Source organism: Salvia splendens, unplaced genomic scaffold (assembly GCF_004379255.2).
Source record: "Salvia splendens isolate huo1 unplaced genomic scaffold, SspV2 ctg651, whole genome shotgun sequence".
Taxonomy (NCBI): domain Eukaryota; kingdom Viridiplantae; phylum Streptophyta; class Magnoliopsida; order Lamiales; family Lamiaceae; genus Salvia; species Salvia splendens.
Genome location: NW_024599314.1, coordinates 5,041 through 22,780, shown reverse-complemented (window position 1 = coordinate 22,780; position 17,740 = coordinate 5,041). Strand labels below are relative to the sequence as shown.

At 38.8% G+C, this 17,740-nt stretch overlaps 1 protein-coding gene across 1 annotated transcript; it reads right to left on the bottom strand.

Moving 5' to 3' along the window:
* Window positions 1–478: 478 nt before the first annotated feature.
* LOC121790883 (receptor-like protein 33) lies at window positions 479–5,528 on the bottom strand. The gene is made up of 6 exons (XM_042188984.1): window positions 4,967–5,528; window positions 4,337–4,480; window positions 4,077–4,220; window positions 3,645–3,860; window positions 3,418–3,561; window positions 479–1,912 (listed from the first exon to the last, which is right to left on the bottom strand). Exons 1-6 carry the CDS (start codon window positions 5,343–5,345, stop codon window positions 576–578), a joined length of 2,364 nt encoding a protein of 787 aa, XP_042044918.1. The 5' UTR covers window positions 5,346–5,528; the 3' UTR covers window positions 479–575.
* Window positions 5,529–17,740: the final 12,212 nt, after the last annotated feature.

Genomic DNA, 17,740 nt, shown 5'->3' with positions numbered 1-17,740 from the left:
GTGTCTTCATACATGGGCGTCATCCTTGACTCTCCTTTGATACTTGTTTTTCCGCTGCCGTGTTTCAAATCGTTCTTGTTAAAGTCTATCGTTTTGCCCCACACTACTTTTGACATTATTTACCTTGGGATATTAACCCGCTGCTTCATTATTTAATTGATTAAAACTCTTCTTTTGAAGCTTTGTTTAAGATATTGTATTTCATTGCTTTCCCTTTCTTCTTCCCTGCTCCTTCGTCCCTTCCCTAGTCACGATTTCCCCGTCTTTACTATCCTTAGTGAGAACGGTCGTGACATGCATAGATTATTATCACTGAATTTTTCATCATAATAAACAGCCATTTTCAGCCTTCATTCAACGGACCATTACCTATTGAATTGGTCACACAGAAAATTTAACCAACAAATCAAGCATCAGATTGAGCCATTAAATGCACTATAAATTTCCCTATCTACGAATTCAAACACACCCTACAGGATTACATAATCAAACAAGTTCAAATTATTGAGTTATACCTATATTACATGCAAAGGTGATACATATAAAGATATAAATTGGTGTAGCCTATAGATGCACTATTGAATACGGAAAATTTTCCATATACCATTACGAACCAACCCTATCGAAACTCCTATGACGAAACCACATCCGTATCCCAAAACCACCGGTCGCCAACTAAATCCATCCACAAAATTAGAACCCTCACTTTCTTTAGGAGTCGAGGGATCTTGCTTGCATTTTTTAGTCAGAGGAAATCCACATAATCCCGAGTTCAAAATGAAGGAGCTGTTATCGAATGTAGGAAACTGTCCGCCAGACTGAGGAATCTCTCCAGCAAGATCATTCACTGAAAGATTTAATTTAGAAAGAAAATTCAACATCGTCAGCTGCCTAGGAATCTCACCACTCATTCTGTTTGAAGACAAGTCTAATGATTCCAGTGCTTTTATACTTCCAAGGGATGATGGTATCTTCCCAGTGAGACTGTTGTGAGACATATTCAAGTACTTGAGTGAATTAAGATTCCCTATGGAATCCGGAATCTTTCCCGAGAATTTGTTCCTAGACATGTCAATAGTGGTGAAGGATTTCAAGATTCTGACCAATGGTTGATTTGTGCCTTTCAAAACAAACACCAATGATTCCTCATACTTGCTGAACCAGTTACTCTTTTCTGAAACATCTTCAATGACATTGATCATGGCTGGGAAGGTGGTTAAATATCTAGTTGGGAGGGGCCCACTGAATTCATTTTGAGATATATCAATTACTTGCAACTTGGCAAATGGAGCATCACTACTTATCTCACCATAAGCAATGGGTAGAAGCATACTACCACTGAATCTGTTATCTCTCAAAACGAGGACTCGGAGATCAACGTGATCCTCCATCCAAAAAGGAAACACATCTTGTAACGCATTGCTTCCGATATCAAGAACTTGCAGCTTCCAACAGTTCACTAGGGTTCGTGGCAGTGTTCCCAGTAGGTTATTGCTATTGAGGTTCAGGGACTCGAGAGCGCAACCCTTTGGAAATAAAGGTGGAATGAGGCCAACAAAGTTATTCTCCTTCAAGTGCAGAACTTGCAAGGTTTTACTCAGCTTTGCCAAACACTTTGGAATTGATCCATGCAGACTGTTGTTTGATAGATGGAGGAATTGGAGGAATCTCAATTTGCAAATGGATGATGGAATCACTCCAATGAAGTTGTTGGAATGGAGAATTAGGGCTTTCAAGGGGTAGTGATTTCCAATGGTGGAAGGTATAGAACCTGAGAGATTGTTATTTGCCAAGTCAAGATAAGTTAAGTTGAGGGATGTTGCAATAGCTGGTGGTATGAAGCCTTGAAAATGGTTATTGGAGAGATCAATACTCTGGATATTGGCAGTGAACAACTCTTTAGGAATGTTACCTGAAATATATATCAAGTTGGTATTAATTAGATATATATTTATGTTCGGATTTGTCGATTGCAACAGTAGTTTGATATTGTCCGCTTTGGGCCAAGCCCGCACGAATTTGTTTTTGGGTCATTCCCAAAATGCCTCAAACTGATTAGGGTTGGACAGGAATTATATACACCTTCCAACCACATCGATACAATTTAGTTGGTTAATTGACTAAGGATTATTGGCAAAAACCCATAGCTAAAACTAGTACTCCCCCCGTCCCTCTGTAGTAGAGGCGTTTCTTTTCATCACATGATTTAAGAAAAGTTGTGTTAAGTGAGTTAAGTAAATGAATAATAAAGTAGAAAAGGAAAAAGGTATAGAGATGAAGATAGAATAAAGTAAAAGAGAGTAAAGTAACAGAGAAGAAAAGTTGTTGTTTTTTGCCAAAAAAGGAAACGACTCAGCTACAGTGGCACAACCCAAAAAGGAATACGACTCAGCTGCAGAGAGACGAAGGGAGTACCATTTAACCGTTTAAGACCATGTTTATCAGCAATCATTCAACCCAATCCAACCATCCACTTTTTTAATATTTCTATCTCCTCCACATCATCTTCCACCTCATTAATATTCATTCAACCAAACCACACATTTTTCATGGTTTATCAATAACCACCCAACCACACCAATATATAATTATTTTTATATTATTTTGCTATAGTAATTTTAATGAATAAAATATTTATTATTGCACAATAAAATTTATAAAAAAACATAATAAATAACAACTAAAATTTAAAAATAAACAAATGAAAATTATAAGTACAATAATTAAACTACGAAATTAAAAATACATAACTGGTGTAAAACTTTAGCAAAGGAGACTAAAAAACACTCCATGAAATTGTATCAAAGAAAGATATGGGAGGAAAAAAGATGATATTTTTTATGTAAAACTATAGTAAATGTGGTAACTATTTATAGAGAATGAAAAATTATAAAATTTGATATAATTTTTATAATTTTTGGATATAATATACTCTCTCCGTCTCATAGTAGATGTCACACTTTCCTTTTTAGTTTATACAAAAGATGTTACATTTCTTCTTTTGGAAAAAGTTTCCTCTGACATTAATTATAAAATTATATTTTCTCTCACCACTTAACACACAAAACAACATATTCTAAAATCTCGTGTCATCTCCTAAGTGTGCCATCTTCTTTGGGACGAAGGGAGTATAAAAGATATTTTAATTTAAAATACAATATTTATCAACCAATGAGATCGAGCCATTTGGCAAAATCTCATTGGCTGATGTAATAAATATGGAGGAAGACCGCGCGGTCTGCGGTTGCCCTCAAAGGGACATTGAAGAGAGAGAGGGACCTTGGGTTTCAATTTTTATTTTTTTTCTTTAAATAGCATATGATGTGGCGGTCGGCCACATCTAACCGATAAACATGGTCTAACGACACCTACTTATACGTGTCGATGCTAGTCAAGTTTATGATTGGATACTCATACCAGTCAAAGCATTCTTGTGAAGTGATAATGATGTAAGTGATTTCATGTTGAACATGACTGGAGGCAAATGGCCGATGAAATTGTTGGAACTCATGTATAGTGCAACTAAATTCTCAAGGCCACCAATCTCTTCTGGAATCACACCTATTGATGTATGAAAAACAGTCATTAATTTTAGTCCTCAAACAGTTATATAAATATGTATATATGTATACAGTCTTACTTACCGGTTAAAGTATTGTTAATAAGGTACAATTCTTGGAGTGATTTCATGTTCCCAATTTCTCTTGGCAATGTCCCATTAAGTGTGTTATGTCTCAAGGAAATAGACTTCACATGAGACATGTTAAAAAAGGCCAGGGGTAAAGGGCCAGTCAACTTGTTAGAATCAATGGACACATACTCTAAATTATTAAGCTGGCCAATCTCACCAGGAATAACACCTATAAAAATGTAGAATCATCAAAAGTGATCACTTATAAAGCTTATTAGAAAAATGTTAGTACAAGTGAGGTATATAAAAAGAGAGTCAAATTTCTAGTTAGAGTGTATAACTGATTGTTGGTATCAAATTGTCAAGGAAGAAGTACCAGTCCATTAAATTAAATGCAGATAAAACAAGGAAATTAATGATGATCAACAAACGGGCAAATTCATACCACTTAATGCATTGTTATCGAGGTATATACGACGGAGGGCTGTCATGTTCCCAATTTCTTTTGGAATCAATCCATTAAGTCCGGAGGATGCCATGTTTAATGATTTTAAACTATTAAGATAGCCAATCTCTTTGGGAATATTACCTGTGAAAAAAATATTAAAATGTTCGATGTATTAATATTAGTGTATTATGTATATACCAAGAGTAAACGATGATGTAAAATGATAAAAGGAAAAATTTTAAGAGAGGTATAAATGCCAGTTAAGTTATTGTTGTAGAGGGTTAGATCTCGAATGGCTGTCAAATTCTGAAATTCTGGAGGTAATGATCCACTAAATTTGTTGGATTCCATCCACAAAGAATTCACCATGTGAAGTTGACTAATCTCTTTAGGAATATGACCTGTGGAAAAAAAAATTGTTCTACTCTTAAATAAAATAATTGTTGTGCTTTTGGTCGACAAATAGCAACACACTATCTCCAAAAATATGAATAAATACGTAGTACATAATTTATAAGCACACATAATTTGATCAAATTCTGGTAGCTCACATATTTGAAAATGAAATATTAAATCATAATATTTTATTTGTCTCAGTTGTCATATCCGCACACAAAACGACGTCTTTGGTGATGCTCAAACGGATTGTTTGATTAAAATAATAAAAGAAAGGAAAAAAATACTTGTTTCAATAAAACAACGTCTGCCAAAAGACCTTGTTTCGCATGCAAACGGAACAATTCAGAAAAACTGAACCTTATGATTTAATATTTCATTTAAAAAGTTGCAAGACTGTAATCAAGACAATTTGATACAGATCCAACAAAAAAACATGAGGGGAACACAATAAAATTTAATTTTGCATAGAGAAAAGAAGATATACATACCAGTTAAACTATTGAACCCAAGGTATAACTCAGTGAGCAAGGTCAAGTTCCCGATTTCTTTTGGCACCTCTCCAACCAAGCTGTTATTGTACAAGGAAAGCACTTCAAGGCTTGAACATTGACCCAGGCTCGATGGTATTTCTCCATACAACTTAGTGAACGATATTCGAAGCGTTTTGAGGTTGTGAAGACTTTGCATGCACATGTCGTTTGGCAGCTTACTTGACAAAGGATTACCTCTTAAATGTATTGCTTGTATGGATGAGATGTTGAAGATGGATGGAGGAATGGGACCATAGAAGAAGTTATCATTCATATCTAGAGAAACAAGACATGAAAGATTTCCGATTTCGGGTGGGATGGTGCCTACGAGTTGCATATAAGAAATATTCAACTCAGTGACTCGGTTATTGAGTGAATCACAAGTAACTCCGATCCAGTTACAAACAGGTGTTTCGGTAGTCCAATTTTTTCTCAAGAAATTGAGAGGATCGGATGTGATATGAGATTTTAGGAAAAGAAGTGAAGAACGATCAATATTGGTATTGGTTACAAAGGCTAAGCTGCAGTTCATTATACAATGAACTGCCGAAAGAAGAGCAAGTAACAATATATGGGAAAACATCTCAATATGACTTGATTTTCTGCATGGGCAAATAGGAAGTGGAAAATACTTTAAATAGCCTATTATGCAGTATCTAACACGAAAAGGAAAAGGTTATCCTCCAAAAAGAAGTCATCAAGAGACAAGAATCCTCTATAAAAATTGTTGCAATCTTTTATTGTTGGGAGAAGTACAACATTTCATTTTTTATGTGTCACGTCGACTTTTCATGTCTAGCCACGAACATCAATAATAATCAATCCACAAACCATGGCATACCTTCGGCTGATTCTTCGGGCGGCAAGGCAATGTTGCAATGCACATTCAGGACCACCTGCACATCTGCATGCATTGTCTGTACGTCCTGCACCCCAACACCCAACCTGCACAATGTGCACCCCTAATAATATAATCATTCATCATTCCAGCATTAAAATTTGAAATGCATGCATGACATAAATCAATTTAGTTTATATGGTGAAAATATAATGTTGTTTGGAAATTTGCTATCAGTGGTTGAAAATGTTGCAAATAGAAGAGAATAACGCACGGGTTAAGTTTGGGGTTTCGATAAACATAGTTTTTGTACTCTTTCCAGGACGTCTTTATGTTTTTCTTCGAAGAAACTCGTGTGTTGAAATCTGTTGCATTTCGGGATTTTTTTTGGTAAAGTTGATATTTGGTTGTGCGCGCTTTGTTGAAAGTGTACAGTATATTTGGGAAAAATTTTGAGCTGACGGATTGCATAATACTAAAAAGCAGTTTGATGCGAAGATAAAGGGAAAAAAATGCAAAGTTTTGATAATCACAAACATATCTATGTCTGAAGGTAATGCTAGGCCAGAGATTTTTCTATGTACTGTCCGAACGAATGCAAGTTACAGTATGAGAACAACTCTATACATAGCCACATAGGTTAATACAGAGAGTTATAATTGTTAAATGGTATAGACAACATATTTAGAGAAGAAAGCAATGGGAGAAGATTATTGTATTTTTGATTGAATGATGAAATGGTACTCAACACCCATATATTTATAGGGATGTTGGTGACTTTTGAGATCCTACAATAAATGTATATTCATGGAACTACACTACTATTGGAACAATGCATGCACATCTTCAATGCTTCTTGGAACTCCATTCTTGGAACTATATTCTTCTTTAATGCTTATTGATACTTCCCCTTTTCTCAACACTCCCCCTCAAATTGAGTGGTGGGATCTCCAAAACTCAATTTGGAAAGCACATCTTCAAAGCTCCTTGAATTGACTGCTTTAGTTAGGATGTCGGCAAGTTGATCCTCAGAGCGAACAAAAGGGAGTTCGACAATCCCATTCTCAATGTTTTCTTTGATAAAGTGTCTGTCAACCTCCACATGCTTCGTTCGATCATGTTGTACTGGATTTTGTGAGATGCTTATAGCGGCTTTGTTATCACAATACAACTGGCACTTGCTTGGAGGGAGATTAATCTCTTTCATCAATCTCCTTAACCATAAAATCTCGGTCAACCCACTTTTAATCCCACGAAATTCTGCTTCGGCACTCGAAAGAGCCACCACCTTCTGCTTCTTACTTCTCCATGTTACCAAATTACCTCCAACAAAGGTAAAGTAGCCTGCTGTAGACTTCCTATCGTTTGGGTTCCCTGCCCAGTCAGCATCTGTATAACCATGAATCTCAAGATGCCCATTTTTAGCGAACAACACTCCATGCCCTGGAGTTCCCTTCAAATACCGACAAATCCTAAGTGCTGCCTCCATGTGATCTGTCTGCGGCTTATGCATGAACTGACTTACGACCCCAACTGCATAGGCAATATCTGGCCTAGTGTGCGAGAGATATATGAGTTTTCCGACTAGTCGCTGATATCGACTACGGTCAGCCAACTTGGCTCCTTCTCTGATTTGTAATCCGTGATTAACTGCCAGAGGAGTGTCTGCTGGTTTACATTCCAGTAGGCCGGTCTCTGCTAGGATGTCCAAGATATACTTCCTTTGTCGCAGAAAAATTCCTTTGATTGACCTTAGCACTTCAATCCCAAGAAAGTACTTGAGATTCCCCAAGTCCTTCATCTCAAATTCCTGAAAAAGATTTTTCTTTAATTCCTCAATCTCTTCTAGGTCGTCACCTGTAATAATCATGTCATCAACATATATGATTAAACATGTGATCTTATCACCCTGCTTCTTAAAAAATAGCGTATGGTCTGAATTGCTCTGTGTATATCCATAGCTAATCATTGCCCCAGCAAACTTCCCAAACCATACTCTTGGAGATTGCTTCAATCCATACAAGGTCTTCCTCAATCGGCACCCTTCACCTGCTTTAAAATCTGTTGCAAAACCTGGGGGTGCCTCCATGTAAACTTCTTCTTCCTTCTTCAACTCTCCATGTAGGAAGGCATTCGTCACATCAAACTGGTGTAATGGCCAGTCCCTATTAGCAGCAATGGATAACAACACCCGAATTGTGTTCATCTTAGCTACTGGAGAGAAGGTCTCAGAATAGTCAACTCCATATGTCTGAGTATAGCCTTTTGCGACAAGTCGTGCCTTGTACCTTTCTATCGAGCCATCAGGTCTTCTTTTGATAGTGAAGACCCATCGACAACCCACTGGTCGCTTCCCTTCTGGTAGAGCACATTTCTCCCATGTGTGGTTTCGAATCAGTGCATCAATCTCTTTCTTCATTGCTTCCCTCCAATGCTTGTATTTCATAGCTTCTTCCCATGTCTGTGGTATTTCTTCTTCCTCATATAGTGCATTCTCGAAAGCCCGAGCCATCTCTGATAAATGGCCTTTGGCTAGGTTCACAACAGAGTACCGCTTTTTCTTGTCAATCCTCTCTGGCGTATACCTTTTGGGTGGAACTCCTCTGTTTGACCTTGGTGGAAGTATGTACCTCCCAGTGTCAGGGTCAACTCCTTCGACCTCGACTTCCTCAATTTCCCTTTCTTCGGCCTCAATTGAATTTTCTTCTGCACTTACAGTGTTAGCCAAACAATTATCTGTATCCACAGGATTACTTACAGTGGATAACCTTAATGGAGAAATATTTGAGGCGATGCCACTTTCTACGATGGACTCTACCACATCAGAGACTTGCTCAGCGGAATTGCTTACTGTTTTCTCTGATAGATCCGCATCAGGATTGCTTGGCGTTGGCAGTGGCATTGAGATCCAACTTAGCGGGTCCGTATCATTGTTATCCCTAACATTACTCTCCCCCTGACCGCTAAGATGGGTAAAGAAGTACTCAGTTTCAAGAAAGTTGCAGTTCATTGTAACAAACATCCGGTTGGACTTTGGATCGAAACACCTATACCCCTTTTGATTTACCCCATATCCTACAAAAACGCATTTGATAGCGCAAGGGGATAGTTTAGTTCTTTCATGTTTAGGAATGTGGACAAAAACGGAGCATCCGAAGACGCGAGGTTCAAGAGTCAAGGGCGGAGGAATTTTTGTGAAGGTGGACAAGACTTGTAGAGGAGTTTTATGTTTGAGAATACTTGTGGGCAATCGGTTTAAGAGATAGGCTGAGGTGGCAATGGCTTCTGGCCAGAAGTGTTTCGGGGCTTTTGACTCTATAAGCATAGAACGAGTCATTTCGAGGAGAGATCGATTTTTCCTTTCAGCCACACCGTTTTGTTCGGGAGTATGAGCACATGTGGTTTGGTGTATAAGGCCTTTGTTTTGGAAGAGTTGTTTCATGGTAGAATTAACGAACTCCCCCCCATTATCTGACCGAAGGACCTGAATGGTTTTGTGAAACTGAGTTTGGATAAGGTTATAGAAATGGGTAAAGTGTGACAAAACTTCAGATTTTTGTTTCAGGAAATATATCCAGGTCATGCGAGTGCAATCATCCACAAAAACTAAGAAATATCGAAAACCTTGCCCCCCAATAACTGGTGCGGGCCCCCAAACATCAGAGTGTACTACGGCAAATGGGGTTTCAACACGAGTATTACTTAATGGGTAAGAGTTCCGATGACTTTTGGATAAAAGACAAGTTTCACAGTACATGTCATGCTTAGGAATAATACTTGGAAATAATAATTTTAAGTAACCGATAGATGGATGACCCAAGCGCCGATGCCAAAGCCAAGCTTTCCTGTCAGCTGATCCGTGAGTTAACATGGCAGTCCCTTTTTGAGCTATCTCATCCACATAGTAAAGCCCATCACGTTCAGTGCCACGCCCAATTATCTCTCCGGTTCGGATATCCTGCAACAGACAAAATTGTGGCTGCATTAGTAACGTACAATTCAATTCCTTTGTGACATGACTAATGGATAATAACTTATGAGACATCGAAGGAATATATAGACAATTTGATAACTGCAAAGTTGGGGAAATGTTAACGGTTCCAGCCCCCTCAACCACCGTAAATTCCCCATTGGCAGTTTGGATATGAGATTTTAGAGGTTTCTGAAGGTTGGTAAGGTCTGAGGCATCATATGTTATGGTATCGGTTGCCCCACAGTCAAAAATCCATTTATCATTTTTCTCATGGCCATTAGATACTGCACACACAACTCCAAGCTTCTCGAGAGGCTGAAATCGATTTTGGCAAGTGGTTTGGGAAATTATGGGATTTTCAGGAGATTTGGGGGCTAATTGTGACTGAGAATTTTGGTGGGGTAAAACCTGCAATTTCCCAAAGATTTGGGGGCTTCCAATAAAAGAGCCCCCTAACCCTAATCTACCTGAATCGGGCGCCGCCTCTCCCCTCATCAATTCTTCACTCCAATCGTGAATTACACTCCCACTTCCGCTGGCAACGAAGTTTGCTGCCCCGGTTGTATTCGCCGGCTGAGCAGCTTCATTTCTGGTCCTTCCTCCTGGCTGGACAGCACCGGCGGTTTGCGCGACCCCCTGCACGGCGTTGCCTCCGTCGCCTCCAACTGCTGCGGCGGCGTGCCCGCCACGGTTCCATGGTGTTTGCGGTTGCGGCGGCTTGCCGTGCTTCTCTTCCCACCAATCTGGATATCCAACTAGTTCAAAGCATGAATCTTTTGTGTGTCTTTTCCGTTTGCAGTAGGAACACACCAATTTTGACTTGTCTTCTTCATCACTTCGCCGATTTCTATCATTGCCACTGCCGCGACCACCACTGTTGCTGCCGCGACCACCACCGTTGCTGCCGCGACCGCCACCCCGAGAGCCGCCGGTAGGGTTCTGCCACCCTCGGATGGCGAGGCCAGTTCCAATTCCATCCATGGCAGCTGCTCCGCCGGTGTTTGCCTGTTGTAACACTCGGAGTCGTGTCTCCTCCTGCTGAATCAGGTTGTACGCATAGTCGACGGAGGGAAGTGGGTCCATTTTCAGTATCTCCCTCTTGGTTGTTTCATATTTGCTATCAATTGCATAGAGAAACTGACATACTCTCTGATCTTGAATGAATTTGTTATGAATCTCCATATCCTCTGGACATTTCATTGGGTTCGTCTGTTTTTGGTCGATTGAAATCCAGATCTCTCCCAACCGGCTCCATATTTCTTCTAATGAACTGCTTCCTTGCCTCAGTGTGGTTGCTTTGAACTGAAGATCATACACCTGGATTTTATCTCTTCCGCTCCCATATGTGACGGCCAACGCATCCCATATATGCTTTGCCGTCGGATGTTGTGAAACTCGACTGACTAGTCGAGGCTCAATGTTTTGTATTAACCAAGTGATCACACAGTGATCGGCTTGTTCCCATTGTATGAAGGCTGGATCGGTTCGCGGTGGAGAATGAGGCACTCCGGTGACGTGAGATACCATTCCCCGACCGCTTATTGCCGTCTTCATCAATACGGACCAAAGGGCGTAATTTTCTCCATTCAACTTATTCCCACCAATGTGGAGGGGCTGCGTGTCAATTCTGAATGGCATGGCAGCTGTTTCTGGTGGATTTGGTTGGTTCATCGCAAAACTATTGCGCATAAAGTTGGCAAATTGCCGGGCAAATTCATCTGCCATAGATGAATCTGAGGTTTCGGTTACTATATAGTTGTCATTTGACATTTTGGCTTATGGTTATAGATACAGCGGAAAAAGGAAAAACAAAAAAACGGGAAAGGGTCGAGAAAGGTATCAAAGACGATGATGATACCTTATCTGAGTCCAAACCCGCTCTGATACCATGTTAAATGGTATAGACAACATATTTAGAGAAGAAAGCAATGGGAGAAGATTATTGTATTTTTGATTGAATGATGAAATGGTACTCAACACCCATATATTTATAGGGATGTTGGTGACTTTTGAGATCCTACAATAAATGTATATTCATGGAACTACACTACTATTGGAACAATGCATGCACATCTTCAATGCTTCTTGGAACTCCATTCTTGGAACTATATTCTTCTTTAATGCTTATTGATACTTCCCCTTTTCTCAACAATAATCCTAGTAATTGCAACACATGGTGTTACTCGAAATTAGTGACTAACATCTATCCTTCTTATTTATTGGCGGCATTAGTGACCGTATGAGTTCCTAAAAATAATAACAATGAGCTTTAGCAAGTAAATTTGCTATCAGTGGTTGAAAATGTTGCAAATAGAAGAGAATAACGCGCGGGTTAAGTTTGGGGTTTCGATAAACATAGTTTTTGTACTCTTTCCAGGACGTCTTTATGTTTTTCTTCGAAGAAACTCGTGTGTTGAAATGTGTTGCATTTCGAGATTTTTTTTTTGTTAAAGTTGATATTTGGTTGTGCGCGCTTTGTTGAAAGTGTACACTAATACATAGAGTTATAATCCTAGTAATTGCAACACATGGTGTTACTCGAAATTAGTGATGAAAATCTATCCTTCTTATTTATTGGCCGCATTAGTGACAGTATGAGTTCCTAAAAATAATAACATTTTATTTTTAAAATAATGACGGAAGATTACGTCAATAAATTATTTTATTTAATTTTTATTATGTTTTGTGATTTTTTAATTAGTGGCAGTCCTTTTCGTCATTAAATATATTTTGAATTTTTTAATTTCAATTTAGACACGGATATAAGTCCGACACTAAATATTTTTCTTTTAAATTATTTTTTGTACTTTTTTAATTAGTGGCAGACATTTTTGTCACTAAGCATATTTCTTATATTTTTTTAATTTCAGTTTAGAGACAGAATTAAGTCCGACACAAAAATTGTTTGCATTTTTAGTTTTTTTTTTTGTATTTTTTTAGTTAGTGACAGACTATTTTTTTAATTGATTACACCATTTGCTACCCAACTAATATAATAGTGCCATGTGTATATTCTTTAAAATATAAAATCTCCTTCATCATTTACTACTCCATCAATATAATAATATCATGTGCATATATTTTAAAATAAGTAAATTAAAGATTAAAATATTAGTTGTTGGATTGTTGTATCCTAGTATTCTTGCCAAAGCTCATTGTTTCGTAGACTAGATACAAACATGGAAAGCGAAGATACAGTTAGTGTTGCATTGTGCCTTTAATGCTTCAACAATTCTCCATTTTTCTCTGTCTCCACAAGGAGAAACTTAAAATGGATATGAGACCGCCTGTTGCCTTCGTAGATAGATAGATATATGAAACAATGATGGTCCACAATGTCAAAGAGATATTAAATCAGCAATTCTCATCAGCTTATAGTCGAGAGTGACTTTTTTTTCATCCAATTACAGAAACCAACCATACCTAGGTTTTCATTAATATACTATTATGTGCTACAACTGCACAAACTGTATACTAGCATGCATTACTCACTATTTTTATGCTCAGGAATTTCACATCAAACTTCATATAAGTTTCATCCGTGTTCACCACCAGCTCTACGCTTACTAAGACCGTATGACCAGCAGCTTAGATGTAATACCCGCTCCTTTAAAAGCCCTTTTTCTTATGTTTTGTCGAACTAAAGAAATGTCGCTTTCTTGTTCGTTGAAATAATTGGAACTCTTTTTACTTAGTGTTGGTAATTCGCGAAACAAAAATTTAAAGTAAGAAATCGAACTAACTAAAACAATCTAATGTATATTTACAAAATATGATGAACATTGTGAAGGAATACGAAGATGTCCCTCCCGAATCAAAGTGTTCGCAAACAATCCCCTATAATACTTTAACTTACATAAACGGAAGAAAAGGAATATAGAGTACTATTACAAAAAATTCATCATGAATGGGCTAAAGAGTTTAAGAAATTGAATCTTGTAATGCTTGCACTTTGGGCCTCTTTTTCCCAAGCCCAAATTCGCACTCCCCCACGACCCCGAGTCCGATCAGCTGGCGAGCCCAGGCAGCGACCCGTGGCCGGGACGGATAGTTGGGAGCCAAGCCTCCCCTCACCTGCAAAATATGACAAGCCTTCTTACAAGGAAACAAGAGAAATTAAGGAATTTCCATTAGAGGAAAAATGACAACTCTCCTTTAACTATAGGAGACAAATGACTCACCAAAGAGAGCAAGTCAAATCCAAACAAATGAGAGTTATTAGCTAAGTACCTAGTACTACAAATCCAAACAAATTAGAGTTATTAGCTAACTACCTAGTACTACAAATACCACCAAAACCCTCAAGTAAAGGTACTACAAGGAGATCAAATAAGAGTGATATGATATGTATGAAAACAAATGAGAATCAACCCCATTTAATTCCCCAAAGTACACCAAGTTTTGCCTATATAAACCCCTTCACCCACATCAAATTTCCCTCCTACATACCTTAAGTTTCTTCCACCACAATAACAAGTTGGAGAGCTAGAGGTGGGCAAGAATTTGGAGTTCGTATTCAATCATTTCAAGAATTCACATATCGAAAGGGGCGTCTTCGCACGTCATTTAAAGACCAAATCAAGAAAACTCTTCGGCTAAGGAAATAGCTTGAGGTGAGCATTCTTTTCGAAACGTGATTTCAAGTATGAAAATGTGAATCTTTTCCCAAACATGTTTGGCATGCCATATTTTACTTTTACGATTACCTATTTGCTTGGCTATGCCATTTATGTTAAATCGAATTCGGGTCCCAGTAGGGCCGCAAACCCTACTCGGACAAGTGCACACATATGGGGATCGTGAGCTAACCTTCGAGTTGGCCGGTCCAGTGACCGTCGTGGAATGTGGCCACATTCCCGGTTCACATACGTTCAGATATGGTATCTATGTTTATGTGATTGCGCAATCAATTTTATGAAATTAAAGGAAATTTAGTGACTCGGGCCTTTTAAATAAAAACCCCGTGTTCACTCAACTGTGGCTGACAAATTTAAATGACTGTGGCTGACAAATTTAAATGAAACTTATATTTTGGCACTATGTCCACTGAGTATATTAAGTACTCAGCCTTGCATGTTTCTTTTCTAACGTGCAGGTTGAGCGTGAACGAGGAGGCGAAGGTGTTGAGTTATGGTTTTTAATAAGTAGCAATAGGTAGCCCAAAATAGTGTGTCTTCACACATGCTACTTTGTCTTGGACTCTTCCACTGCAATAGGACTATGTACTAGGAATTATGAACCCAGTTATTTATACTCTGATTTTATTTTGACTATGTACCATCTTCACCTTCAGAATTAATGTTTTGAATTTGACTGATCCTTTATGTTGATCCTTTTTATTTGAGACTATTTTAGTCACGTTATAGCTGCGCTCACTATCACTAAGGAGTTGTGGTCGTGACATTAGACAAGGTCACAATTCAATGCAATACAAAGCCTAACAATTTCTACTCTTGAAAATGAGACCTCTTCAAAATTTATAATCTAAGAACTAATACATCTACTTTCTTGAATATTGACTAAGACAGGTAGAATCTAGAATTTCCTATAGGAAAAGCCCTAAAAAGTTACAACTAATCAAATGTAGATGAATCATTTTGGCAAAACCCACAAAGAAAAGTAGTACCAAGGCTGCTAGCAAGACTCATTTTACACATCTGCAATCCCATGACATGGAAACTACAACAACTACAGTAATAGCATGAAAGTTTGAGCATTGTAATATATGATAAGAAAAGATTAAAATAAGTAGAAAAAAAGAGTTGTCATTATCTGTTGAAAAAACTAGTCAAAAAAATGAAGCAAAAATATATAGTACTCTTAATAAACTTAGCAGTAGCTACCGTACATAAACAAAGATAATTGAGAAAAAAAAAAGAAAACAAAGGATAAAATTGTGATAAGTGGAGATGACTATCTCTGGAGAACATATTTCACGTCACGAATCATGATATACTTTGATTATCAAAAGCACTGTACGTCAAGTTCAAGTACTCATCATTAATGAGTGAAGTCCCTTCAGATTCCTGTGTAGAAGAAACATGTTTTAAACCACTCATTGCTACTTTTGGTTTCCGTTTTCTACTGATAGCCTGTTCCAAAGCATTCTTGAGTCTCTTACTTGATTGGATATAAGTGTGGATCTTCACTTATCATCCTTTGTAATGTAAAACACCCCCACTATCACCTTATTTAATCTCCAAAGACCTCTTTGTTCTCAAATAATTCTTCAAATCAATATGAGTGAAACCAAGATGTTGAATTCCGCCAACTTCCTTTGCCATTACATCGAAATTTTCTATGGAGGCAACCCACAACTTTGAGCCACATCAACTTGCGTTTGTTGAACATCTGACATCTGTCTAAAACATCTAAACATGTAATATTTTGCCGGATCACACAATTCATGATTGTGCTCTTCAACAAACTTTACAATTCGAAACTTTACTCCATATCTACAATTAATTTTCATCATAGCCTTACACCCGCACCTTATATCAGGATGCATATTTTTGTTGCTCTAAAACCTTCTCTACAGCAACAGACGCTAATGTCAAGGATGTTACATGTAATTGGATCTTTATGAATAGTCTTTTTTCATGTTCCGAAACCTGTTACCTTTGCATATTTCATTTAGACATCATATGCTTTTACTTCTGTTAACTCAGCTGTTTTTCTCATTATTTTGTCTTCCCATGCAAAGTAGAATTCTTTTCCTTGGTTCTCATTTTCGTTCCGTCTGACTTTGGTCTGAATTCACACCCTTTCCTTGGTCTCTTCTCTTATTAGAAAGAAGTAAAAGTTGAATGCCTTCACCGACGGGAAAAGGTATTAAAGCAAAATTCATTGATTAGTCATTTCTTTGCTTTTTATTATATAATTATATTCTGCTGCTTCAGTTCAGAATTATAGTATTTCTGCTTTGATTACTTTGTCCAATAAGAAAGAATTCAACATCAGAAATTTGATGTTCACGGTCTTGATGTTCATGGTCTTTTCCAGGGACTCGTCGTTTGGAACATCAAGATTAGCGCCCCCGTTGTGAGCGGGGTTGTTGGAAACATCTTCAACTAGATTTTCGTCATCAATATTCTCCTCAAATACGCAATTCAACCGGGCGAGAAGGGCGGCTTGCTCCAATCTATAAATACGCAATTTCTCGTTGTAATCACTTACGGCAGCTGGTTGGGCCGGGCAAGGCGAACGAACCTTGAGACTGGGAATATTGGGAAGACCATGTTGCTTCCCTGAATCAATAAACTTGCTGGACTGTTGACGCCGGTGCGTGGAGCCAGATCGTGGCGGGGCGACAGTAGGCAACGGCTCTGTGCGGTTATCCAACGATCGGTTGCACCGTGGTGGCTGGTATGTAGGCTGCGTGTACAGCACTTCCGGCGGGTGGTAAGTCGGCTGCCATTGCTGATATCCTGTGTGGAAGGTCCCCTGACGGCGATAGTCGGGTGGGTCCCAACACGAGGGCTGATGGAGCTACTCGGCGCGGCCGTTTTGAGGCTGCTGGTGTCGCCACGGATAGTGTTCAGAACTCTGGCTTTGACGGTTGTTTCTGCGATCGTGCCAGCCCCCTTGATCCCAATTGTTATCAATGATTCGAGGTTGGGGTTGGTCATGACAGCGCCCCCGATACCTCCCGTTAGGAATTTGTGGAGGATCTTGTCCATCCGAGAACAGGAGCGACGGTGGTTCTCGCCATGGCTGTCTTGCGCGGCGATGTTGGTCTCCATCGATGGCCGTGAAATCATGTAGCCAATAAGGCGGCTCCCCTGTACCTGCTCGGTGGATCTTCCCGCCCCTATACCTGTCCGGCGGGTAGGGCGGCTGACTGTGGGCCAGATAGTAGTGGTGGGTTCGCTGCGCGTACGGCGGTGCTGGAGTCAACAGTGGCGGTGGCTCCGGCAGCTGA

Bases quoted from the DNA above. Each gene is read 5' to 3' on its own strand.
- LOC121790883 (XM_042188984.1), bottom strand. From the start codon at position 5,345: ATGCAACTCGTAGGCACCATCCCACCCGAAATCGGAAATCTTTCATGT. The intron at 4,481-4,966 runs GTATGTATATCT...TTTTTTCCACAG, and splicing joins TGGGTTCAATAGTTTAACTG to GTCATATTCCTAAAGAGATT. The intron at 3,562-3,644 runs GTAAGTAAGACT...ATACATCAATAG, and splicing joins TATTAACAATACTTTAACCG to GTGTGATTCCAGAAGAGATT.